Below are 26,892 nucleotides of genomic sequence, written 5' to 3'. Positions count from 1 at the left end.
ATTTTTTCTAATGGAAAATATTAGTTTTTGATTCATACCACCATCATACTAAATATTAGATTTCTTACTTTAAAAACAAATAAATGACGCTTTGACAAATAGGTTTCTTGCCCAGTCGAAACAAAATATATTAACCATAAAAAAGGAAACAACAGAATATTCAATTTTTAGACTCTCAAGTTAAAAACTTTTCCCAAAAAAAATTTATTTATCACAACAAAAAACTTGATAATCAAGGAGGAGAACATTCTGCAGGGGACCACTAAATTACAGATAAAAAAATAGTTAAATAAAATTTTTCGTACAAGTCACCCCGTATATATAAACTTAAACCGATTAAATTAATACAAGTAATGCATTTTAATTAAATCCTAATAATTTTAATTAAATTGGACAGTTAAAAATATTTTTATAAAAAATATACATAGTGTATGAAAATGTGCTTAAATAAGTTAATTTCTTGCTAGACTAATACTTTGAAAAAAAATTGCTTTCATGACATTTTTATATAAATATTACCCTAAAAAAAAATATCAATTCATTCCCTCGTACGTATGCATGTAATTCCAGTGCGTACAAATAATTTAGTGACAAATAGCGAACTATATAATATTCAAAATAGTTAAAACTACACATCGAAATGTAGCATTTATTATATAACACTCACATAATAATAATGATAATTACGTCACTGCTATAATTATAGTCTTTCCTGCAGTCACATTAACCTAACCTCACTTTTCTAAGCAACGTTAAAAAGTTTATCACAAGGGTTAAAAAATGACCATTTAGGGATCAGGTGGTAGGGGAATGGGGGATGGGGGATTTTTACATCGATATTACGTTTTTGGTTGTAAACGAGCCTTAATTAACAAAAACGGTACCTAAAATAACACAAAACATACCGAAAACTGCTTTTGGACGTATTTGAGATACTTTTGATGAAGCAAGAGGGTTCAAATTGGATCCGTAGACCGCTGGTTGGGCTGATGGTTCAATCAAGTTTTCCATATCTGAAACAATACATATTTCGATTAAAATATATTTTTTTTTAAATGATCTATTAAGAGCTCACCATTGACTCTTGTGGAAAAATGAAAAACTGGAGATAACTTGTTCCAGCCTTGGTCGTTCTTGGCTTGTACTCGCACTTCGTATGTGGTCGCTGGCATAAGATTCTGGATGGTGTAGGACATTTTTTGCTTCGTGACGCCTGGATATGGTGGTGGGACTCCTTGGGGAAAATTAGGGTTTACAATACCAGGTCCGGGAATATTCTGTAAAAAAAATATAATTTTTAAAACCTGGAATTAGGGGTAATCAAGGAAAACTCACCATGGAAATCCATTCGGGTTTTAATCCAACAATTCTTGTTCCGTTAAACTTATAATTGCGAAGATCATTAGAATCTTCCTGTCGGTGCTGGTGGTGCCCCTGGTGATGCCTGGGCTGTTGCCTGTAGAACAACCTGTATTCGATTATAGAGGAATGGCTGTTCACTGACCAACTTAGAGTATATTTGTCCCTCTCTGTACCCACTGTGGGTGAGTCTATTACTGCTGTGGTGGCTGTACCGCTTAGAAAAATGTGCCCACGCGACTTTCCGTGGATGTTTGAAGCTACACAACTGAAACAAGGAAGATAAAGCATAATTTTTATGGACACGAAATCCTTTTATTTAAATGTTTTTTCGAAAAAAATTAAAATAAGTAAAATAAATATTTATTTATGTTTCAGGCTATAATTATGAAGATAATAAATAAATGTATATTAAGTATGATAAAAGATAATAAAGTTAAGAACAATACTGACACCAAAGAAATGCATCCTGTCGGTGCAATAATTAATGTAAATACTAGAAATTATATAAAAAAAAGTAATATGTTAACAGCTATATTTTTCCGAATAAAAAAATTTACAATGTAGAAATATGTACAAATGTACAAGTACCTAACTTAATTAACTCATTTTATAAATATATTTCTTGGAATGTCAATTTGACTTAATGATTTTTTCCAGCTGTAATTTTATTGTATTTTGTTTCTAGTATAGGATAATTAGGAGATTAGCTAATGTCAGTACTTATAATAATAGTAGATATTTTTCAGTAATTAAATGCGTTAGTGACATTTATATTGCCTTTGATTATTTTAAAATCCAACACCAAATACTAAGGTGTTGGTTTTGCCTGTTAAACGTTTAGATTTTTGTACCATTATGCATAACTTTAAATGACTTACTGGTGCAAATGATTGATTGATTCTAAGATTAACTTTAGTAATGTAATTTGGATTTTCCTTGTGTGTTTTTTTTAGAATGATTAAAAATTTATTTATAACTTTGTTTATTTTTAAACATCAATAGGGTTATTGATTTACAGAAAACATTTTAGGTTCAAATCATTTCTAAAAGCCTTAGCTAGATCTAGAAAGAGAGGCAAGTCTAAAATTTTTACAAAAACACGTCAAAAAGATTTTTTGGAGCAATAAAAATAAAGAAAGATAAAAAATTTAAAGTTAAAAAAAAGTTTTAAATAAGATTGTAACATTTAGCAAAAGTGACTCATTTTCAATTCATTATTCCTCTGCTGATGAATTATTTGAAGTTGTTAATGAACATTTGTGATGAAATAAGCTTTGAAGATTTGTCACTATCTGTCACTAAGTATATACTATATACGCAAGAAAAGGCCAGAGTGAAATGCAACTTAACTTTATGAGAAAAAAGGAATCAAATTTTTGTTTTTCTGTAAACGAGGGTATTGCCACAATAGATATAGATGTCGTTACTGGAAAACTACCCCCCTAACAGGAAACGAACTAAAAGGGTTTAATTTTGCAATGATCTTTATATGGAATATCACTTTTTCATTGAATACATTAAAAGGTTTCTCAAAAAAAAATTTTAAAGTTACCCCTTCTACACATCAGTGTGCAAGACGTCAAAATTAGTGTGATGGTGACTAGGGACTATCCGCAGGGAGGGCTGATATCACATTTACTTTGGAGGTCTGAACAGTCTTACTACCACATAATAGCTTACGCGGATGACTTAGTCAATCTGCAACCAGAATTTAAACAATCGCTTTGCGAAGGAATGCAGGCAGCTCTTTAAATTATATTGTATGAAATATTCCTTTTCCATTAGCCCCAAAAAGACTGATGCTAGTATTTTTCAACAAAAGTCTCTTCCGGCACCGAAACCATCAGGCAACCCAAAGTTGTGCGTCGGAAGTAAAGTACCTAGGTCTGGCACCTTATAGCAATTTAAGATGAAACTTTCACATTACAAAAAGAGTACAGAAAGCATATACCTATAAGTGTTGACCAGTGCAGGCGTACAATTGGCAAGACCTGGGTCTTCCAGGATAGTTATAAGGGTCTACATAGCTATCATAAGACCTGTATTAACGTATGGCTCTATTCTCGGGCGCCATAAAGTCGACCCGGTCACAATTCATCAAAGACTAAATCATGTTCAAAAATTGGCTTGCCTTGCCTTAACATAACGGAAACGATGAGAATCACACTAAGCAGGGCTCTGGCAAGTCATAAGATCTGTATTGTTATTGTTAATACATCACTTATTTCAAATTTTACTCCATTTCGCGCGGAATATGTACCACATTTTTCTCCCATTATCTGAGCACGATGTCTAAGATCGAGGCACTTGTACTTGACCAACGACAGTGAAAACAAGTAAATTTTTAGCGTCGGTACTCAATTGTTTAAACAATTTAATTAATTTTCGGTTTAGAAACCATTGTGTGATGGTGGTAAGTTTGGACTGCAACTAAGGGGATCCCCATTAAGAAGACCACAACTATCTTATTCGATAAGTGTCCATTTGAGTAGTGTGGTACATTTTTTTACAATTTTCTTACTTGCGTTAGCAATTACTTACAATTTTCAAATACAGTCCATAACCTTTTCAATTTTCTATTTATGCGTTGACAGTTATGGCGAATTAATAATGAGTTGTTTATTTTGTTGGGTATTGGGTATTGGGTACGTTTATTATTTTATACTTAGAATATTTTGTTCTTCTTTTCAATGTTTGACTGCGTAAGTTAGTATTGTCTAGGTTGATTTTTACTATAAATGACGTAATAAGCGAACTATAGTTAACCATACCCAACAAAATGAGTAACTTTGCAAGTCATTCTAAGTTCAAGGAAGTCGTCTTGCTCATAATGATACACAGCTCTATTGAAATGACCATAAGTATGGAAGCAGAGCAAAGAGCTGTGCTACCCTGTATATCGAAAACATTAGCGTAAAAGATATTTATTTTAAGGACAATGAACTGAACAATCAATATAGCACAATAGGTTCATATGTGCAAAAGCAGTTTTCGATGTCATCGCACTTTTTGAATAGTTTACGATTGCAATTATGTAATTTGGCGATTTTTAACAATTAATTAAAAGAGAGGCGTTACCTTAACCAGACGTAATTTTATTTCATATCCTAGAATATCAAATGGCGACTCTATCAGTGCTAATAGATATTTTCAAAATTTAAAAACCTAAATAAATATTAGCCTATGTGGTAAAAAAGTTTAGTGCTTAATAATATTGTGACATGGCATTTTGAAAAATGGGAAAAAACCAATCTAAGGAGGTGATAATAGCCCAATCGGGGATTAGTGGAGAAACTTCTGCTACGAGTTACGACAACGAAAAGACTCCTATTGCATATTGGAAGGTAATTTTGCTTATTTTTGGATCAACCCTCCTCTGCTTCGTTCTAATATGGTGGTACAGAAGAGCTTGCCTAGCAGACGTGCAGTGCAATGTGGAATGGAGTGCGTAATGGAAGAAGAAAATGGACGTAGAGATTTGCAAGTCAATTTTTTTTAGTAATTAGTTCTTTTGAAACATATTTTATTTGATTGACATTTGTTGTTGTTTTTTTTTTTCATTTATTGGGATATTTTCCCTGTTCTTTTAATTTGGTAAATTTTAGCATAGTCTTAGTTTTTATATAATTAATACATTTAATTTCTTATATAGTTAATAGATTTATGGAGGATGATAATAAAATAGGCATAGCTGATTTTCACAAAATATATACATGGCTAGACCAGTTTATTTTGAAGCTAAGTTAAGAAAGTAAGGAAAGGCGTAAAAATTTGGATAGGCTTAATAAACTTTTAGGTGAATTAACTAAGTCAGAAGAAACTTATTCTATATTTAAAGAACAGTATAGTATACATATACTACCAGAGGATATTTCAAAAGTTCAAAGGTATATTAGTTATTTGGATTCAAAATTTTTAAAAGCAAAAGATAGCCTTTTAGGAAGATTATTAGAGGCCAATAGATTAGAAAATTGTAGTATCATGCCGAATACGGGGGAAAATTTTTAATTAAAAACCGCCGCTTTCATGTTACCCAATATGGACGGTACAGAAAATAGTACAAAACAGTTGCTATAGATTTGGACGTTGCTTTAGTGAATATATTGGTAAAGTGGAGAGGTCTGTGGTGGATGATAGTCGTTACTTTTGGAGGTTTGTCAATGACAAAAGAAAGAGCAATGCATTTCCAAATTCGATGTTTTTGGGCCGGGAAATGGCAGAGTCTAGGGAAGCAATTGCTGATTTGTTTGCAAAGTTTCTTGCTACAGTTTACGACAACTCTACTTATCCCATTCCTGATTCTCTTGAATTTGGTTGCCAGAATTTTATTGTTGGACGCTTTACTCTCTCGGAGGTATTTTCTAAGATTCAGAAATTACCCAACAAGTTTATCTCTGGGCCAGGTAATATACCTAAGGTTTTTTTAAAGAACTGTATTTATACAATTAGTAGGCCTCTCCAGATGATCTTTAATATGTCTTTACAGGACTCTACCTTCCCAGAAGCTTAGAAGCACAGTTTCATCATTCCGATATTTAAGGCTGGCAATAGGGAGGATATTGCCAATTATCGTGAAGTATGTATTCAAAACTCATTGGCCAAATTGTTTGATAGTTTGGTTTGCGGTCAGCTAACATGGCAATGCAAATGAATCATTAGTGAAAAACAGTGAGGATTCTCTTCTGGGAAATCCACAACCAGCAGTTTGGTTCAATACGAGTGTGATCTGTTGGGGGCTTTGGAGGGAGGGATTCAGACTGATGAGGTCTTCTCCAAGGTCTTCGACGGGGTGAACTTTGGTCTCTTGCTTGGAAAGTACAGGTTTTCATGACTCCCTCTTAAAATTCCTAAAGAGTTTTCTGATAGGAAGAACTCAGAGTGTGAAGGTGCATGGCTGTACTTCTGCACCTACTAATGTAGTCTCAGGGGTTCCTCAGGGATCTCACTGTGCCCCTCTGCTCTTTAATCTATTTGTAAATGATATTGTTAATGTGATCAATCATAGTTCTGTAAGTATGTCACATCTGAGATTTGTTCATCACATCTCTAAAATAATTTTAAAGGGACTAAGAGTGTTGGGTGCTGTAAACAGGTAAAGTTCACATCTCTCTCTGCAAGCCTATAGACTCCTTTATGTCTCACTGGCTAGATCTAATCTAGAATTATCTTCAGTAGTGTGGTCTCCTCTATAGCAGAATCCAATAGATATGATTGAGAGAGTACAAGATGGATTTTTACGGTGTGGTGCATTTAGAATAGGCATTAGGTTTGATAGTACCATTGTGAGGACATGAGAGTAAGACTTAACCTGGATACATTGGCCAAAAAGCGTGTGAACGCTGATCTTTGTTTTGTCTTTAAGCTGGTTAATGGCATGATTAATGCTCCTGACCTTCTTTCTAAAGTGGGTCTCAATGTTCCACATAGAACTCTACGCAATTTTGACCTTTATCATGTTCCTATGCACAGAACTGAATATGGCCGTCATTCTCCTATCGATAGATCTCTGAGTGTCTTAAACGCTCATAACATTGATTTATGTAGTAGTTCACTGTCCGTTTTTAAGAATAGCCTGAGCAGACTATGGCTGTAATGGTGTCAACTCAGTTCTTAGATATATATATATATATATATATATATTTATTATTTATTTATCTATTTACATTGTATCAACTCACTAGATTAAGTTATCTATTACGTAATAATCTATTTTGTACATTTATTTTGTAAAATGGGGATACCCGTAAATTGAAAAAAAAAAAAAAAAAAAAAAAAAAACAGTTTATTTCATAATTATGTTTATTTATTTTAAATAAGTTCTGGATTTAATTTTATTCATTATTATATTGTTTATTAAAAATAAATTTAATATAAAGAAAGTTAGTCAGATCATTGTTGTAATATTTATTTTTTTAAATACCTCCTTTTAATATTGATGTTTAACATTTAGTAGCAATAATATTATTCAGCAGATTATTATTGAATAAATAAATTGATGACATCTAAACAAATTGTACACTCTTTAAAGGTTATTTAAAAAACCAAGTTATTTTGTGTCTAAAATAGAATTATTATTAATATTATCACTTTTATATTATTTTAGCGTTTATAAATTAAATATTTTTAAATAACAATCCAAAACATAGAATTTTTAGTGTCTTAATAAGTGACTAATTTATAATAAAAAAAAATCAGGCCCCCATTAAGGAAAAATTCCTAATGATGGTTATTAATACGTCGAAGCGTTGACAAAAGTATAAATAAGATACATCATTTTAAAGGGAATAAAAAATGATTTTAACATAAACTATAAAAAATGCAGGTCCATATTAAAAAAAGAAGTTGATAGCCGTTGCCAAGATACCAAATGTCATAAAAAAAATTTAAGGTAAAATTTTGTAGAGCGCAGAAAATTATAAAACTTTGAAATTAATAGTAAGTTTCTAAGACCAATAGTTTTGGAAATAATAATTAAAATAAAATTTGGCATTTTTTGTAAATCACCCTGTAACTCACAAACTAAAAAACTTTTTGCAAGGCTGTAAAAGGATTTAAAATAAGCATCAAAATTGGTAACTTGTTTTTAATTTAATCGTCTTCGTATCTCCTAGAGTTTTGGAAATAGTAATAGTCACACATGGCAAATAGGACAGCCTATATATTTATCCATTGCACTGGCTAAGAATGTCATTCATTTTTAAGTTTCATTTTTTTAAATTGTGTCGACTCAATAAAAATCAAAGTACAAAATATCTGTTAGAGAAATTAATTCCAAAGAATGCAATTCATGGTAGAAATATAAGACCCAAAAAGTTATACTTACGATACTGTAACAATTCTCTTTAATCAATCAATCAATCAATGCTTTATTGTCAAGAAATTGTTACAATTTGTAGACAAAGCTGTAAAATAAAAAGACACAAAAATACAAACAAAACACAATTAAAGAAAAGAAAAACAAAACAAAATAAAAAAAAAATAAATAAATAAATAGAATAGAATATCTACAATATATAAAGATTAATACAATTTAAAAATTGTAAGTACTCAAAAATATTATTATAAAATATACAATTTAATGTATACAATATCAAAAAAAAATCATTAAAAAATATTTTTATGATTAAAAAAAATGTTTAAAAAAGTAAAAAATTATAAAAAATCTTAAAATAGCTACACAAAGCAGTATACCTAAACATGTACAGATAGTAAAAATACATAATCAGCTAGTGCGAAATTTCAAATCAATGATTACAAAAAAAAAATCGTTAACTGTGTAATAAGCTCTCTCCAGTAAGAATGCTTTTAATGCTTTACGAAATGCAAAAAAAGATGTGATGCATTTAATTTCCAATAGCAGATGAATGTGAATTTTTTTTGCATTATATAATATGGAACTTTTGACCAACTCTGAATGTGGGGTAGGCAGGTATAGATCATGTATCGTGTTTCTAAGTGGATATATAGACTATGGGAAGGCCTGTCAGATGCTGAATCATGTTTGCGTATTAGACAAATGGACTCAAATATGAATAAAGATGGAAGAGTTAATATTTGAATTTTTTTAAAGAAATGCAGGCAATGACTTCTGTATTTAAGTCTCAGTGTATAACGTAAAGCTCTCTTTTGTAGTCTAAAAATACGGTCAAATTGAGTTGCACTACATGTACCCCAGAATGGAAGGGCGTATCGAAAGATACGATTCAAAAAAGGCAAAATGAACTGTTCTAGAAGTAGACAGGCTAAGCTCCTTAGCAATTGATCTTAACGCAAAACAAGCCAAACTTAATTTTCTTGATAAAGAGTCAATATGTGTGTCCCATTTTAACGAGTTGTCAACAGTTAGCCCTAAAAACTTTACAGAATCAACTTCGTTAATTGTTGCGTTACCAAGTACAAAAGATTGCAAGGTATTTTTATAGGACAACGTTTTAGTTTTGGAAATGTTGAGACAAAGGAGATTAAGTTGCACCATAATTTGATATTAGTTAAATCACTTGATACGGTTCTATGAAGTGTAGAAATATCCGGATTACTCCAGGTAAAACTAGTATCATCAGCAAATAGACAGACTTTACCGTTAATATTTAGATTAGCAATGTCATTAATGAAGATAAGAAACAAAATAGGGCCAAGTACGGAACCTTGAGGCACTCCACTTTGCATTTGCTTGCATAGGCATAGTCGAATTAGTTCTCACAGCTTGACTTCTGTTATTGAGATGTTTTTGTTATTTAAAAATCCAAATTGATGGTAAGTAAGTATTTTGTATTTTAGCAAGAATGATAGAAGGCTTTTTTTAACCAATCTTTCAATAATTTTTGAAAGTTTGGGAAGAAGAGCGATAGGGCGATAGTTAGAAGACTGATCTTTGTCTCCTCCTTTATGTAGTGGAATTATTATCGCCAACTTAAGGCAGTTAGGAAAAACACCTTTTTGAAAAGACTGATTAATTAGAGTAATAAGATGACATAATGTACATTCGGGCAGATTTAAAAACATTTTGAGAGTAAGTCCATCAATTCCAGAAGAGCCTTTGTTTTTGATTTCCCTAATTGAACTGCAAAGCTCTGGTAACACTACGGGCGTAAAGAAAAAACTGTGGAAATTCTCATTTGCAATGGGAAGATATGAAAGTGGATCATGGGAAGGAGTTATGGTACTCATTAAATTATTTGCCACATTTACAAAATAATCATTAAGGTTCTCAGATGAAGTGGAGATAGTATTCGACAAAGAAGGCTTATTTCTCAAAGCATTAACAATTGACCATGTTTCCTTAGCCACAATTTTAGATTTAGCCAGTCTCCTATTATAGTAAACATCCTTGGCGGCTTTTAAAGTTCTGCGATAAATCTTTTTGTAAAGTCTTACGTATTCATGAAAAAAAGCGCTGTCTGAAAATTTCTTAAGATGAGATAATAAGCGCATGTTCTTAGCAGATGTACGCAAGCCTTGCGTAGACCAGGGGTTATGTTGCTTCTTTTTAAGAGATCTCAAAGGAAAGGATTTGTGAGAAAGACTAGATAGTGTTTTTACAAATCTAAAGAATTCTAAATCAACGTCGTCAGAGAGAATATTCCAGTAAGTTGATTGACAAAGGTGCCTAAAATATAAAAAAAATTTATCCGAGAAAATACGGCCTAATTTGCGTGGAACATTTTTACTTTTAGATTTAGTTATGGAAAACTTTGTTAACACTGCTTCATGGTCTGAGAAACCTGAGCTTAAGATAGTACAATCGACGAAATCTGGCTCAAAGGAAGTTACGACATAATCTATTGTACTAGAACTGGTTTTAGTTATTCTGGTAGGCGATTTAATGTGCATGATTAAGCTAAAAGAGTCGAAAATGGGCTGGAAAGATTTTTAAGTAGCACACACACTTAAAAAATCAATGTTTAGGTCGCCACATAAAATGAGTTTGCTTTTTAACGGCAGAGACTCAAGCAAGCTTAGGAATTTACGTCAGCATCAGGTGTTCTCTAAATACAAACAACGTAAAGATCAAAATTAATATTGTAGACAATGGAAAATTCAAATATTTTTACAGAAACTAAATTATGGAACTTGGTTACCACTGAAAAGTCGTTGCTAGTAGATAATATTACAGTACCTCCATGAGTTAGATTTGTTCTATCAAATCTGGCAACTGTAGTGTAATTATCCACCACCACAGGCTCATCAACATGCAACCAATGTTCAGTTATGGCAACGATTTCTGGAAAATGAAGCTCTTCTAGTAAAAGAAATAAATTATTAGTTTTATGTCTTAAGTACTAAATATTTAGAGAGAAAATACTAAGCTTGCCATTGTTCAGTATTTCAGAGGGTGCTTGACCCTCTGTTCGCGTCAAGTCATTTAAAAATTTTTATTCCTGGCGGGAGATCCACCAGAATAATAATAGCTATGAGTCTCTCTGATTTTTTAAACGCGTAGCAGCTTTTCTTATGAGAAGAAGGACCTGAAGGCTGACACATCTGCTTCAACTTCAATTGGACCAATACCATAGGCATCATGGTACCGAAAGTAGAGCCTCTGCAAAGAGTCCACGTCACCAGGAAGTCCCTCTGATGCAAGTGCCAATCGGATGCTGGTGTTGGTATGTGCTTCAAAACATACACTGGAGGGTTGATCATGCAGATAGGCAAGGAATAGCCTAAGAGGTTTTAAGATGGAAGGGTCTCTCAGTCTGGCCAATAAATAGCGACCATGAGTTGCAACTGAGTCTCTTGATAGTCGCACTATTGGTGGAGTCAACGGGTCTATATTTGCTGCTTTATTCGCCACTGAATTATTATCGATGACAAAATCAACCTCTAATAATTCTGTTGCAAGGGATTTAGAGACAGCAATGACCTACCTATCAGAACTAATTTTCAAAGATTAAACCTCTCTGGATATTGTAGCAGATGTTGATGGTACTGAGCGATGTGGCAGGTTATGGCTGTCTGGAGAGTGAGGCTTAGACTAAACTGGGAAGGCTTAGATTTGGGCGAGGTGGTACTATTTATTTGGACTGGCGCTTTAGAGGTTTTCAAACATGAATTTATGAGAGTGCCCGGTGGCTACATACTCCGTCGTTCCCAGTTTTTCTTTGATGAAGTGTGCAAGCTGATTTCCGGTATACGGAGGTGGGATATTTGATACAACCACGTAATGCCATTCATCTTTGTTCATTGTGTTGTCCTTCGGTGACGTCGGAACCTCCGGGTTTGGTTTTTCTGTATGATCAGTCTGACAGGCTATCGTCCTTTTAGTTACAGGTTGGTAACTTTTAACATTACATTTTTCTTTATCTAATTGTTCTATGGTGCGAGCCATTTGTTTAACATCTTTCCTCAGATTCTTTACTTCACTTTTTAACTCTTCTTTGGAAGAATCATGGACCTGTACCTTTACCGTCTCACCATGGTTGTCCATAAGAATTGATGACAGGTTGAAAATTTCCTGTTTCATATTTCTGATTGAATGGAAAAGAGATTCTTGTCCATTTTCAGAGACAGTAAGGAGCCGATAAATGTCATCAATTTTATCATAGAGATTCTTCCATTTGTAGTCATGAGAATTTAAAATGTCGTACATCTCTGAAAATACTGGATGAAGGTTGTTATTCTTCTTTAGACAGGTTCCCAGAGCATTGACATTTTTTAGAGATATCTGAGAGTTTTGCAGCTGCGAAACTTTATTATGAAGATATTTTAATGTTGGTGAATCGCAAACACTGCAGAAAAATCTAATGTTGTTGTATTTCTGCTGATGAAGGACCTTTGTAGTTACCTTGTCCAGACCTGTGCAGCCCATACAGAAATTACGGCGGCATTCCCCACTGCAACGAAGCTTGTATTTCTCCTTATGTGAGACGATTTTTTGGCAGGAATTGCACTTGAATTCAGCCATTATTCTCAAGTGGACGGTAGATGTTTATACAGGAAAAACTCAAAAATAGTTCAGACAGAGTTACACAGGAACTAAATAGTTAGCGGGAAATGTTTTTTAACTAGAAAGCACGCACAGCAATTAATGTTCAATATTAAAAGTTCAATAAATATCGAAAAATTCAATGGTAGCTATACAAGGTCACGTTAAGTTACACCAAAAAAGTTTATACTAGCGGAACGTAAACAGTATAATAGAAACTAGAATTTATCAGGAAGCGTATGTATAGCGGAAAACACACCGTTGTAACTTTTAAATAAAAAAGTTTTTTTTTTAAACACGCGGTCAAATCAAAACAAAACAAACATTTAATACTAACAGAGCCAACGAACGAAAACACGACCGTCTCGTACGACTGCTGCAAGTAGAATGAGATCAAACAATTAAACAATCTATTATCGTGTATATATCTTCCATCGGTCAACGTCTTGACTAGTTCTTTTCAGTAGTATATATTAGCAGTAAATATAGTAGTATAGTAGTATATATAATAATATGATATTACATAATAAATATATCCACTAATTGTAATTTTTGCTGAGGTACACAGCTACATCACTTTTCGCTAAAACCTGATAATTTTTAAGAAACAATCAAAACATACTCAAAAAGTGGGCATTTATGATTTTATTAAACTGCAAGGGAATTTTACCGTAACAAACTTATAATCAACCCCTTAACGAACAGGTCGGCACATAAAATCCAATAGCTCGTGTTTGATTACGCGGATGCAACAAAGGAATGACGTAGGGACTATGAACGTGGAAACTTTTAATAATGAAAGGTGAAATTACTAACTTTATTTCCTATATGAGTGAATTAAAGGAGTTAACATGCACATGTGTTTTTTTGGTTAAATAAAGGCTACAAGAATTAAGGAGAAAAAAGGCAGAAAAAACCGCAATCTAATTAAAATTCCGACCCGAAAAATGAAAACTTTTAATTTAACTTGTAACGGTCGTGACACGGAGCCACAGAATGCCGTTTTAACTAAAAGGCTTTTCCACAAAAAAAAATCCAACAATGCGGTGAGACCTCTCAGGCTGTTCTTCTCCTGGGGGGTAGACAAAAAACCCCCAGGAAAATATAATTTAGGAATACGTTTTCCGGAGGATCCTTTATCTTTATTAAAAGTTAGAAAATATGTTTGCTTCTCTCTCGTGTTTTGTTCCTCTTTTTTGTTACGTTCAACTGGAAATTGAGATATAATGAAAATTCGAAGGGAGCGTGATTTTCGCGGCGGTTTTTTCGGTGTTCCAGGAACTTCGAGAAAATTCTTATAACAAAGTTGAAAAGATCAGATGAAATAGTTTGAGGGTCTTTTTAACCGTAAAATTTTAACTTAAGATTGCAGAATCACATCGATGATAATTTTTTCTTTGATTTTTAATTAAATAACCCGTGAAATTACATTTATGATATTTAGATTTATTTTGGATACACAATAAGTTTTCCTGAAATTTTTGAGTTGAGGACCTTTTGAAATCATATTTAAATTTGTTCAAAATATTATTATTATTAAATTAAATAGTAGTACCAACTAATTCTTAATAGTGAAGAAATAGTCCATACTTGAGTCGTAGGTTAAGGTAAAATGAAAATCCTTCAGTCTCCCGCCACTTATTGATTAAACATTTAGTTAACTTAAAATTAACTAATTCTTAGTTTGTAGCATTAGTATTAAACCCTATTAAACTTATTTTACATAAAAATTTATAGATTATTAAGATAGGGTTAAACCAGTGGTAGAGGAAGGAGTATTGCTTATACCCCAAAAGGTACATCTTGGAGCTTGAATGCTCATAACTCCTTTTAAAAGACTGGGAAAAAATATACCTATTTTAAGACATTAGATATAAAAAAGAAAATAATAAAACAATAATAATAAATACGTAAGAAAAAGATTAAAGTAAATGCTTTAAACCATCTTTATTGGGAAGTCTATTAAACAAGGTGGTTCCAATTTATGTTATAAACCTTTGACATAATGAAGTTGACATATATGAGACTGGTATGGTTTTGATGTGAGGATCTTGTTAAATAGTAATGCCTTACAAAATTAGCAAGATCATTGTTTTTTAGAGTATAATTCACTGCACATTAAACATATATATTTCTAATGAATAAAAGATTATTTTCGTGAAATTAAAGATGTGACGGGTACCTAATTTTTTTAAAACATGGTTTCTATCTTTTTCCAATTGTATGTTGACCAACAGAAAGCTTTTTTAGGTTAGAATTGGATAGAATACCCCACACAACAATGCCGTATCTAGGTGTCGACTCTACCAACAAAATGTATACAAAATAATTAATTTTGGTGCTAAGGATTTTAGGTAATCGGTAGAACTTATATATAATGGTAGAACGAGATTTTTTTCGTCTTCTCACTCTATTCGTTCTCCAATATCCATTCATGATTGCATTCGTATTTTGTGCCATTTGCAAGTACTTTATTATGAGACAAAAAACGGTAAGATTTTTCCGCCTATTTTAACAATAAAGCCCTAATATTTCAGGACATTTTAGATAAAAGAAGTAATGATGAAAGTAGTAGCTCCGATTCGGAGAGTAAGATTTCAGAAAAAAAATTATTAAACACATTGACATAAGTTAAGATAATGATACATAAGAAAAAAGTACGTAAACTATGCTAAAAATAATAACACTTAGACCATGGAGGTTAAATTTGACTTTTTTTTTCTTTATGGAAAAAGTTTAATTTTTTATTTTGTTTTAAAATTAAGCTATTTAGTTTATAAGCATTTTCACATTTTTATAGAAAAAAGCAACGACTTTGGTTAATTGTTATAACTTTATTAAGAAAAAGTTTGGTATCCACTTAAATTAACATAAAAATGCACTTTCTAAAATTATAAGAAAAATAATAAAATTTTGCAGTTTTTTGTATCCAATTGCAAATTTTAGCGTTTAAGCGAACAGCCACCTAAAATAAAAGAAATTCATTTAGATTTTGTATCTAAAAAATGACAAGCATATTTTTGAACTTCCTTTTCAATGCAACAGGCAACTTATGCATACCTTCTTCGTGTGGACATGATTTTTGCAAATAAATTGTTGATAGTTATCGCACGTTGAGCTCTCCTTCTTCTGGTTTTTGAATATGGACGTATTTTACATCTTCCCCTCTTTGTTCCTCGTTATGGATCAGGATTTGCGGCAGGCACTGGTTCCTGAATTCCGGAAACTTTAACATTACACTACAAAGTTCTCTCCGTAAACATATTTGCTGAGCTCTGCGAGTAAGATGGTCCTTAATAAGTTTTTCACCTAAAGTACTTAGAAATAGGCTTCTTTCCATTATTTGATTTCGTTGCAATGTATAAAATGCAATCTCCTGCAATGTATAAAATGCAAAACCATATTAATTGGGCCCACGAGTTCTTCTACCAGTTTTGAAGCATGCAGATTTATGAGCCAAAGAGGTCACCCCACCCTTTGTCTTATTGTCAAACATTAACAGTCTCTAGCTTTCCATTAATCATTGTATTGGATTTGAAAAATTCATCCATTATCCCAAACATTTTGGTCATACACTTTTATAAAAGGTAAAAACACAAAATCTACAGCATTACAAATACATTTAATAAAATTACAAAGGTTACATGTTTCGCTCGACTAAAGCATCATCAGACCTAAACAATAATCAAAATGATGTAACCCGGAAAAAGGAAAATTTAACAAAAACTTACCATAACATACACAAAACACCTGATATATTAGTAAACAAAGCTTACAATAAAGTGGCACTATCTATGTACAAATAACTCAACTAAACAATCAAATCACTTTATACATTTTAGAAATCTAACCATTATTTAAGAGTCTAGAACTATTTAAGGTTATTAAAAACTAGGTGGCCCTCAAAATCAAATCTTTCATTGACACAGGACAGATCTGGGCTTTTAAAAGCTTTACTAATTTCCATTGTTTCCAACAAGTCTAGTTTTTTACTTTTGTTGCACTGATGAAGAATTTTTATATTTTGGCTGTCAGGAAAATTATGTTTGGAGTCGAGGAGGTGATTAGCAAAAGCCGATCTGGTGACTGTGATATCGGTATTTTTAAATTTATTATATTGGGCCTTGTGTTCACTAATCCTAGTAGAAATCTTCCTACCAGACTGGCCGACGTACACTGCAGGGCATTCTTTACACCTAATCTCATAAACTCCCGGAGAAGATAGCGGGGGTAGTTTATCTTTAGTTTTAATTAGATGTCTTTTTAATGTATTATTGGTTTTAAAAGCTGAGGTTATGCCAAAAGGAGAAAAAAAGCGGGATAGTTGTGACGAAACTGGTCCAAAATAAGTAAACGACCTAAAAGTTTTGATATAGTTTGTTTGTTGTCTGATAAAATTAAATCATAATTTATACTTGTTCACATACTGAAAATACATTTTATATATAGGTTTAAGAGGGAAAAAGTTACTGACTGCTAATTGTTTAATGGTAAGGAATTCTTTTTTAAAAGCTTCACGAGAAAGTAGGATGTTAAAAAGTCTGTAAAATAAAGAAACGCAGCAAATTTTATGTGAGGACGATGATGTTGAATTATATTGTATAATATTATCTGTTGTTGCTTGTTTACGAAATATTTCAAAGGATATCTTATTTCTTTCCCTCTTAAGTAATAAATCTAAGAATGGTAAGGTGTTGTTCTGTTTCCGTTCGATTGTGACCTCAATTTTAGAGTGAAGAGAGTTGACATAATTATGGAAATTTGTAAGCTCTACTTCACTTCATTTCTTCACTTCCATTCCAAATCATATATATATCATCCACAGGCCGTTTATAAAAGATGATGTTATTTTTAAAATTACTGCTCATTATTTTTGTTTCTAAGTTACTAAGAAATACTTCACTAAGATATGGCGATAAACAAGAGCCCATTGCTAGTCCTCTTTTTGTTTGAAAAAACGGTTGTTAAATTAGAAAAAATTTTGATCTAACACAGTAGAAAGGAGCAAAAGTAGATTTTCCACCAAGAGTGAATCAAGTTTCCCCCTGAGAAGATCTTTGACTAAGACCAGACAATCAGCGGGTGGAATGCTTGGAAATAAATGCACGTCTAGCGATATAAGCTGGGCTGTATCTGGAACGTGAACATTATGAATGCTTTTGACAAAATTCACTGAATTTGTTACATAATATGGCGGTTTGAAGTTTGAGACATTTCTAAGAACGTTATTACGTTTACGAACGTTATTAGTCAACAAAGGAAACCACAGGTCTTATTGGTATGCTAGTTTTATGGACTTTTGACAACCCGTATAATAGAAGTGTTTTAGGGTTCATAGGATATAGTTTTTGTTTTGTGGAATTAAAATATTTTAAGGTTACCAAGGTCATGTCTAAGACTTTTTTTAATTTATTAAAGAATCGACCTGTCGAATCTCTGTCGACCTTTTCAAAGTCATCTTTGTTCAAAAAATCTATTACTTTATTTATGTAATCGTCTCTTTTTAAGGCAAGTAAGCATGATTCCTTATCGGCTTTTGTGAAAACTATATCGTTATCTCTCATTTTCTTTTTTATTGATCTTAATATTTTGTTGTTGTTTTGATTTATTTTCTGCTCGTTTGATATATCCGTTGACTAAGTCAACGGATATATCAAGTAATAAGTGATAAGTGAGCATATATGAAAGTCAACAGACTAATCTTTAAAAATAATCAAATTCCTTTAAACGGGAAAAGGCCGATTTGCCGAGTGTGGGAAGGGAGGTTAAACTACAAAGAGAGCGCTACCAAAGGAGAAGACATTAGTAATTACTAAATTTGCAAAGGTTAACTTACTATTCCACAAAATGGAAGGCGATAACTACAAGGACAAAAATTCTATGTGATATATCTGGCTATAGAATATTGTTTGATAGAAATTCTTTTCAGAATAAAGTTTATTCTCAAAGTTTTTCGCCCTAGTAAAATAAATTAGTATCAAATGAAATAGGTAAAGTTTTGCCCAAAGAAGTAATATGTCAGCTATGTAAGGATCAATTTATTTCAAAAATATTTCCGAAAGTCAATCATCATTTGGATCATTTGGAAAAAACGAATAATTTTAAATCTCAAATAATTATGTTAGTTTAATAATGCGCCTTACTTCAAAATGGAGGATTACCGAACAACTGTAAGGCTTATTCAAGAAAATATGTCATCCATAGATCTCATAGACGTTTATAAGTAAGTATTCATAGAAAAAATATATAAAAAATTGTTAATTAAATTTTATCACAATCACATATTATATGAATTTATCTATTTACCATTCGGATTATCTATAGCCCTTAATTGTTTCAGAAAAAATCATGAAACCAGTGGTGAAATTTACGAGAAAATAATTATTCTTTGTGTAAATTACTTAGATGATCCGTTGATTTTGGCAAAAACAAAAGAAAAATACGAATCAAGTACATCTTTTACTCTGTCATTCCTTAAATCTCTAGGTTTAACGGAAATTATGAAAAGAGTCGGATTTTCCCTTGGAGAGGCCAAATATTTCTCGGCTTTATTTTTAATTCTATTAATATGACAATTGAAATTACAGAAATTAAAAAACAAATAATTGTACATACTTTACGTATCTTAAAACATAAATACAGTGACCGCCTAAAGTTACGCATAAATTCGATAAAAATTAGAGACATGATTTTTTGAGAAAACGCTCGGACCCGTCCGTTGATTTTTATTTTAAGTTGCGCATTACTTTACATACATTTTTGTATACAGGGTGGAACAAAAAAAAAGATATGACGTCATCGGTAATTTTTATAAATGGAATGGTATATTTTTATTGCATTTATGAAATATAGGCGAAATTCTAAGCAAGTTTCGTATAACACACCTTATTTCAAAACTCAACTGTTTCAGAAATATTTACATTTAACCAACAAGAAAGCAAGTAAGTACGTCTATTTACAAATTAAGATAAAATGGAGGATAAAATGCTATAGACTGTGAAAACTTTTATTAATGTATCAAGTGTTCAAAGTTAGCCCCATTTACTTCTTGGCAGAAAGCAAGACGGTTTACAAACTCATGTAAAACACTATCAATTATTTCGGGTGATATACGTCTAATTTCATATCTAATTCTATTTTTCAAATCTTCTACGCTGTTTGACTTCTCAATATAAACTTTACTTTTCAAGTACCCCCATAGAAAATAGTCGTAGCGATTTAGGTCTGGTGACCTGGCCGGCCACTCTATTGGCCCTCTTCGTCCTATCCATCTTCCTGGGAATACTGTATCCAAGTAATTACGGACATCTCGAAAGAAATATGGCGGTGCGCCGTCTTGCTGAAACCACAGATTATCTGTCGGGACAGCAGGGTCTTGTTCGTCTGGGTATAGGGCAGCCAAAGCAGGAATAAGGTCTTCGTAAAAAAAAATTCAAATAGCGTTGTCCTGTTAAGTTTTCTTCAAAAAAGTATGGCCCTATTACTTTATTTTCCACGATACCAGCCCAAACATTAATAGATTTACAGTACTGTGTATGAGCCTCAGTTGCCCAGTGTGGATTTGATACTGACTAGTACCAACAATTTTGCCGATTTACGACACCGTTTAAACAAAAAGTTGCTTCATCCGAAAACAAAACTCGTAACACAAACTGACTGTTATTATTGCAATTGTTCATCATTTGCTCGCAAAATTGGTTTCTTCGATCAGGATCGTCCTCATTTAATTCGTGTATTAGTCTAATTTTATATGGGTAGTACTAATTTGCTTTTAAGATGCGTCTTACTGACGTTCCGGCTATTGAATGTGTGAAGTTGCATTGTTTGGATTTTCTTCGACGGAGAGCAGAACGTTTAATTTTATTTCTTCAGAAATTTTTGAATAATCTTGGCAAATCCCTAACATGACCTGAAGTTATGAATTTGTGCTCTATTCTACTAACTGTTAACTGAAAAGAGGATGGTTTGGGTATTTGGCATTAAACAGTTCATTTATTTCTTTTTGCGCGCGCACTCGATCCCCGTACCCTAGCATCATCAAAATTTCAATTCGTTGGGTTTCCGTTAAATTAGCCATAATTTATTCTGATAAAAACTAATAATTTTCGAACTGACAGTGACATTCGAAAATGGAAACAATTGGCAGTGTTTATAACATTATTTTTATCCTCGATTTTACCTTAATTTGTAAATAGACGTATTTGTTTACGTATTTATTTACGTTATGTGTTTTCTTGTTATTTAAAAGTAAATATTTCGGAAACAGTTGAGTTTTGAGATAAAGTGTGTTATACAAAACTTGCTTGAAATTTCGCCTTTATTTTATAAATGCAATAAAAAATATAGCATTCTATTTAAAAAAATTACCGATGACGTCATATCTTTTTTTTTGTTCCACCTTGTATACAAAAATTTATGTGAAATTATGCGCAACTTAAAATAAAAATGGACGGGTCCGAGCGTTTTCTCAAAAAATCATGTATTTAATTTTTATCGAATTTATGCGGAACTTTAGGCGGTCACTGTATAAACTATCTGTGAAATTTGATGATTGAAGTGTTTATTTCAAAACTCACACAAAAAAAGAACGTAACAAAATAATCTTTTCTGGGCGTAAATATATATCTCCATTAATTATTAATCTAATATTAATAATACATAATATTAACATAATAATAATAATATACGTATATTTTCTTTTAACCCCTATCTTCCAAGCATTGATGACAAATAATAAAATAATTTTGGCATGTTCTAAACATAGGAACTTTTTGCACACTTTGCAATAATATTTTGTTTTTCTATTTTTTTTTTGATGTGCATATTTTACAACGTCCTGAACGTGTTGGTGAGGCATCTTTTATTTGGTTTTCATTTGGAAGCTTATGGATTTACTGTATTCTTTCTCGGATTTGACGAGGTATATGTCTATCATATTGTCTTTTTATTATTTGTTTTTTTGTTAGCCCAAAGGAAAGTTGAGTGAGAAATGTTCTTCTAATAGACGTTTTATCCTATTTCTGGTTGCATTTATACATCACAAATGAATTAATTCCTGTTACATTGAGCAAAGCGTAGAACACAACCATAGGCCATCTTTTGGTATTACGTGCTACATTATAATTGGAAGATAATTGGTCGACCATATTAACTCCTATTTTCGTTTTATTATAATCTATGATCATCATGGGTTTTTGAGCTGTTTCATGAATTTCATCATCATCATGCATGGAAGACAACAATAAGAAATTTTTCTTTGGTTTTGGCACATTGGATACCAAAGTACAATTTTTTCTAAATGCGAGCATGCTTGATGGAATAGGACGATCTTGACCTATACTCTATTTCAGAAGTGTATAGAGCAATAAACTGGGGAATTCCGTTCTGTTTGGCTACATTTCGTGGTGTTAGTTCATAGGCGCAGGTACTTATAATATTTATGAATTTAATTTTCACGGATTAAATGCCTTTATTTTGAAAGAGATTAAATACTAAATAAATACTTTTAATCCTTTTGTATAGGTACCTATCTTTTAACGCTTTGTAACATGCAAAAATGGGGTCAGGTAATATATACAGACTATAAATACTTTTAAATCATATTTTAAACGTTAGTAGTCACTGCTACGCTGTAGTGTAATCACAATATTATTATCCCAATATTTAAAAAATGGAGGTATTCAGTCCAACGAAAAGATGTACTAAAAATTCTCCACTATCGCTGAGTGAAAAAGTTATTATTTTAAATGTACATGATTGCATAAAACACGATTACCCTAGTTTTACTGTGCAAGAAATTGTTGAAAAATGTTCTCGAATGAGTGGAATTGGAAAGTCCACCATTTTCAAATTGTTGCGGGAAAAAAAAGTAGCAGGTCAAGTGGAATCTCCCAAACAAAAGCCAGGACGACTTACAAAAGTCCTTGATGAAAATGCTAAATGTATAATTCGAAGAAAAGTTCACTCTTTTTATTTTAAAAAGGAAATACCCACCCTAGACAAAATTTTAAAGGAGCTTGGCAGAGATGACAGTATTCCGTTGATAAGTAGAAAACTTTTATGGAAAACTTTAAAAAATATGGATTTTGCCTGGGAAAAGCATAACCGCAAAGCACTTTTACTGGAGAGCGACGAAATTGTTTGTTGGAGACGACAATACTTGAGAAGTATCAAGCAGTACCGCAGGGAGCAAAAGAAAGTTTTTTATCTTGATGAGACGTGGATTAACGAAGGTTTTATAGTCCAAAAAATGTGGCAAGACAAAAATATAACCAGTGCTCGCCAAGCTTTCATAGAAGGCCTGTCTACGGGTATTAAAGTACCTTCGGGAAAAGGAAAAACACTTATAATCACACATATTGGAAGCGAAGGGGGATTTTTAAAAGAAGGTCTGCTAACCTTTGAGTCGACTCGCACAGGAAATTACCATGAAGACATGAACTCAGACGTTTTCGAGGACTATTTTGGTGAAATGATAAAATTTCTTCCGGCTAATTCGGTGGTGGTTATGGATAACGCAAGCTATCATTCACGGCGAATAGAGAAGACGCCAACTTCAAGTTGGAGAAAGCAAGAAATTATCGATTGGCTGACTGCAAAAGGTATTGCGTTTGAAGCAAATTTGATAAAAAAAGAACTGCTGGCAATAGCAAACTTACACAAAACTCATTTCATGAAATACGCCGTGGAAGATATAGCCGAAAAATATAATATAACTGTACTGCGCTTACCGCCATATCATTGCGAACTAAATCCTATAGAACTGATATGGGTGCAGGTAATAGGATTTGTAGTAAGACAAAACACGACTTTTAAAATGAAAGATGTTAAGCTACTATTTGATCAAGCCATTACGGAAGCGACACCAGAGAATTGGCGAAAAGCAGTCCAGCATGTAATTAAGCAAGAGGACAAAATGTGGGATCTTGACAACCTCATCGATCAGACAGTCGATCCTTTAATTATAATGTCAAGAGGTGATGACAGTTCGTCAGATGACGAAGAAGACTACAATCTTTTATAATTTAAAATTGTTATACACTGTTCAAAAAGTGCCAGATCCAAAAGTGACATTTTCAACTGTTTTACTCTACATATTATGTTCAATAAATTTGTGAAAAAAATATATTATTCCATTTAAACAAAAGTAACTTTCTAAAATAAAATAGCATTTAAGTACATTAATTATAAGGTAAAAAACAAGTCCCAGTTGCACGCCTTTGGAGAACCGTTTTCAATGTTTATCAGTGGGTAACAATGGGCAAAACTCATAAATTGACCCAAAACCGGGTGGCACTACCTGCAATCAACGAAAAGAAAGAATTTTACATTGAAACTAATACCCAACTAAGGTAGTGGCATAAAATATTGGTGGATCACCAGGTACCACTTTTGCATACCTAATGAGGTTTTATTGCTCTACACACTTCTGAACTAGAGTATATTTCAGAAGTGTGTAGTATATTTATAACTGAAATTGAATTGGTAGTTGTCTCTTGTTTTTACGGATTGTCCCCAAAAAAGTTAATTTGTGTTTTTCCAGTAATTTTTCACATAGTTCAACACTGGTAAACCAGTTATCAGTTGTAAGGTTCCTACGAGTACCGCTAATGGGTTCAATGAGCCTATCTACTACATCAATTGCAAAGTTGCTAACGGTATATGGAGAATGCTTGGGTTGTTTGCCGAGGTAATTGGCAGTATAGAACATTTTAGCATCTGCTAATGAAAGGATCTTAACTCCAAACTTAGCAGGTTTAGAAGGAATATACTGCCTAAATGAACATTTCCAACGAAATCCTACCAACATTTCATCTATTGTTACATAATTAGAAACACTGATTTTTTTTTTACAATTTTCGTTTACTTGCTGAAACACTACACGAATTGGAGCCACTTTATCAACAGCTTTTCTATAGCATCTCTTGTATCATGATTATTAAATCTAAGATGTTTTAAAAGAAAAAGAAAACGTTGCTGTGACATCGTCAAGCGAAAAAGTTCTGGTGAATCCCCATTTGTACTAAAAATTTTGTCACAATTTAGTCTATTCATCTTTTTAACTCCTGCTAGGTACAACAAGCCTATCAATGCTTCAATTTCTAAGGTGTTGGTGGGCCTTGTATATGTTTCCCTAGAATAATTTCCCCGGGCAAAATTTTCAATGTGCTGATTCGTACATGTGACAATTGTTTCAATAACGGACTCATCAAAAAACTTCTTCCAGATTTCCAAAATATCAGTCAAATTTCGAGTAGGCTGTTTTGGTCCCGGTAGTTGAGTTATAATATTTTTTGATTTTGTCCTATAAGATCAAAGCGTCGTTGACGGACAGTGTTTGATCCACAGACTGATTTTGTCTTTTCCGGTAAAAAATGGGCCTTGTTAGTAAATTTTAGCTTCCTTGGACGTTTTTTCTCCCTTTCTATTTCGATGTTTTCTTCTTCAGGGAGTTCTCCTTCAGTGACTTCCATCTCATTTTCGGAAGTCATTTCTATGGTATCAAATTCTTGTTCGCTTTCCGAACCTTCATCTCTATGCTCAACCTGGTCCACTTCATCATCATCGCTGTTGTCATCATACTGTGTCATATTATCTTCTAGCAAAATTTCATCTACAAGTTGCTGTATCCACGCTTGATCTTTCTCGTAACTCATTTTTCTGTAAATTAGACATATACTGACAAAAATTCGTAAAAAAAATTATATAAATTGTCATGGAATATATTTTAAAATACGTAGTTTATATAAAAATTTATTTATTAGTAGATATTATTTGAGTTTTTATCAAAATCTACTACTGTATTATCCGAGGTAGTAATTATAAATAAAATACGAGTTAAATTAAGAAAATATCAAGTTTTAAAACAATACCTGGAAAATTACTCACTTCAAAAAAAGCACCAACTTCGGTGACGTCGGTCTCTGACACAAACGGACACCCGTACTACTATCAAGACACTTTTGTACTGAGCTAACGCATGGCTACAAGATGGATGTCTAAATATGATGCATGTACTTAGACGGACGAAGCGCTCCGTCTTGCTTTGGCGCAGTAATATTGGTTTATCTTTGTCATCGGTCTCTCAGACCATACATCACCACTCGAGGGTTAAGCAGGTAGTACATCGTACATGTTTTTTATATCGTACACATTTTATTTGTGTTAATAAGCTTTTTACAACCACATGTGGCCCTTTTATTACGTTTTTCTGAATAAAATTAAATTGGTTCCTACTTAGTTGGTTGGTCAGATATTGTAAGTAAAAATTTAATAAAAAACACTTTTTAACAAATTAGATTCATGAAATTATCATGCAACCACCGATGCACGCCACTGAGTCTGCACACGTCTGCTCTCCTTCTTAGTTCTTTCAGAAAAAATAAGTGCAGTGTCATCTGCATAGGAAACAACAATACAGATTCGTCAAATATTACCAATATTATTTATGTATATTAAAAAGGACAGACCCCAGAGCAGTGGCTTGAGGAACAAATTCAAAATTTAAAATTATTAGCCTGATTATAAAAAAAGAACAAATTACTCCAAAAAATAAAGAGATTAGAAAAAATCAAAGAAAGAGATGGTGTATCCACTAAAGTTATGCTTTTCGTGGCAAGTACTTACAAATTATACTACACAAGTATAAAATACCCATTACAATCGTCCTTTTGACTGTATAGTCGATTAAACAAGGGAAAAATAAATAAAGGAAAAATCGCATAAAACCCTGTAAATGTATTCATAACACACCGACTTTCTGGTTTACCTATCCCTGGGAGTAAGTAAGGGATTCCATTGTTTACTTTACCATGTTTGCCGAAATACATGCCGAGAATCGGGACCGACTTTAAGGTGCAAAAACTTTCGTAAAACGGTTTAGCTTTAAATTTACTTTTGTTTGTTTAAGGAAGGCGTTAAGGAAAGGGGGTACGGAGAAGAAAGGGGGAGGTTTTATTGACTTTACGAGTTTGCGAACGAGGGTTGTTGGAGGTGATAATAACGTATAGTCGACGGATTTTGAACAATATAGGTCTTTATGTTCGCAATAGGGTTTACAAGGTAATTTATTGTGTATTATATAAAGGTTAATTCCTTAAAATTTAATT

The 26,892-nt window shown here is 32.5% G+C and overlaps 1 protein-coding gene across 1 annotated transcript in view; it reads right to left on the bottom strand.

Annotated features, from left to right (window-relative positions):
• Positions 1-307: 307 nt before the first annotated feature.
• The window catches only part of LOC126733456 (opioid-binding protein/cell adhesion molecule-like), a 562,254-nt gene continuing 535,669 nt past the window's right edge, over positions 308-26,892 (bottom strand). Inside the window, exons 8-10 of the mRNA XM_050436774.1 lie at positions 1,336-1,627; positions 1,076-1,277; positions 308-1,013 (exon numbers count right to left, since the gene is read on the bottom strand). Of these exons, the coding sequence (XP_050292731.1) occupies positions 865-1,013; positions 1,076-1,277; positions 1,336-1,627 (643 nt within the window). The 3' untranslated portion in view covers positions 308-864. The remainder of the gene's footprint in view (positions 1,014-1,075; positions 1,278-1,335; positions 1,628-26,892) is intronic.

The sequence above is a fragment of the Anthonomus grandis genome, chromosome 1 (assembly GCF_022605725.1).
Source record: "Anthonomus grandis grandis chromosome 1, icAntGran1.3, whole genome shotgun sequence".
Taxonomy (NCBI): Eukaryota; Metazoa; Arthropoda; class Insecta; order Coleoptera; family Curculionidae; genus Anthonomus; species Anthonomus grandis.
The sequence above is the reverse complement of the archived record's forward strand: the minus strand, read 5'-3'. Positions and strand labels throughout refer to the sequence as shown.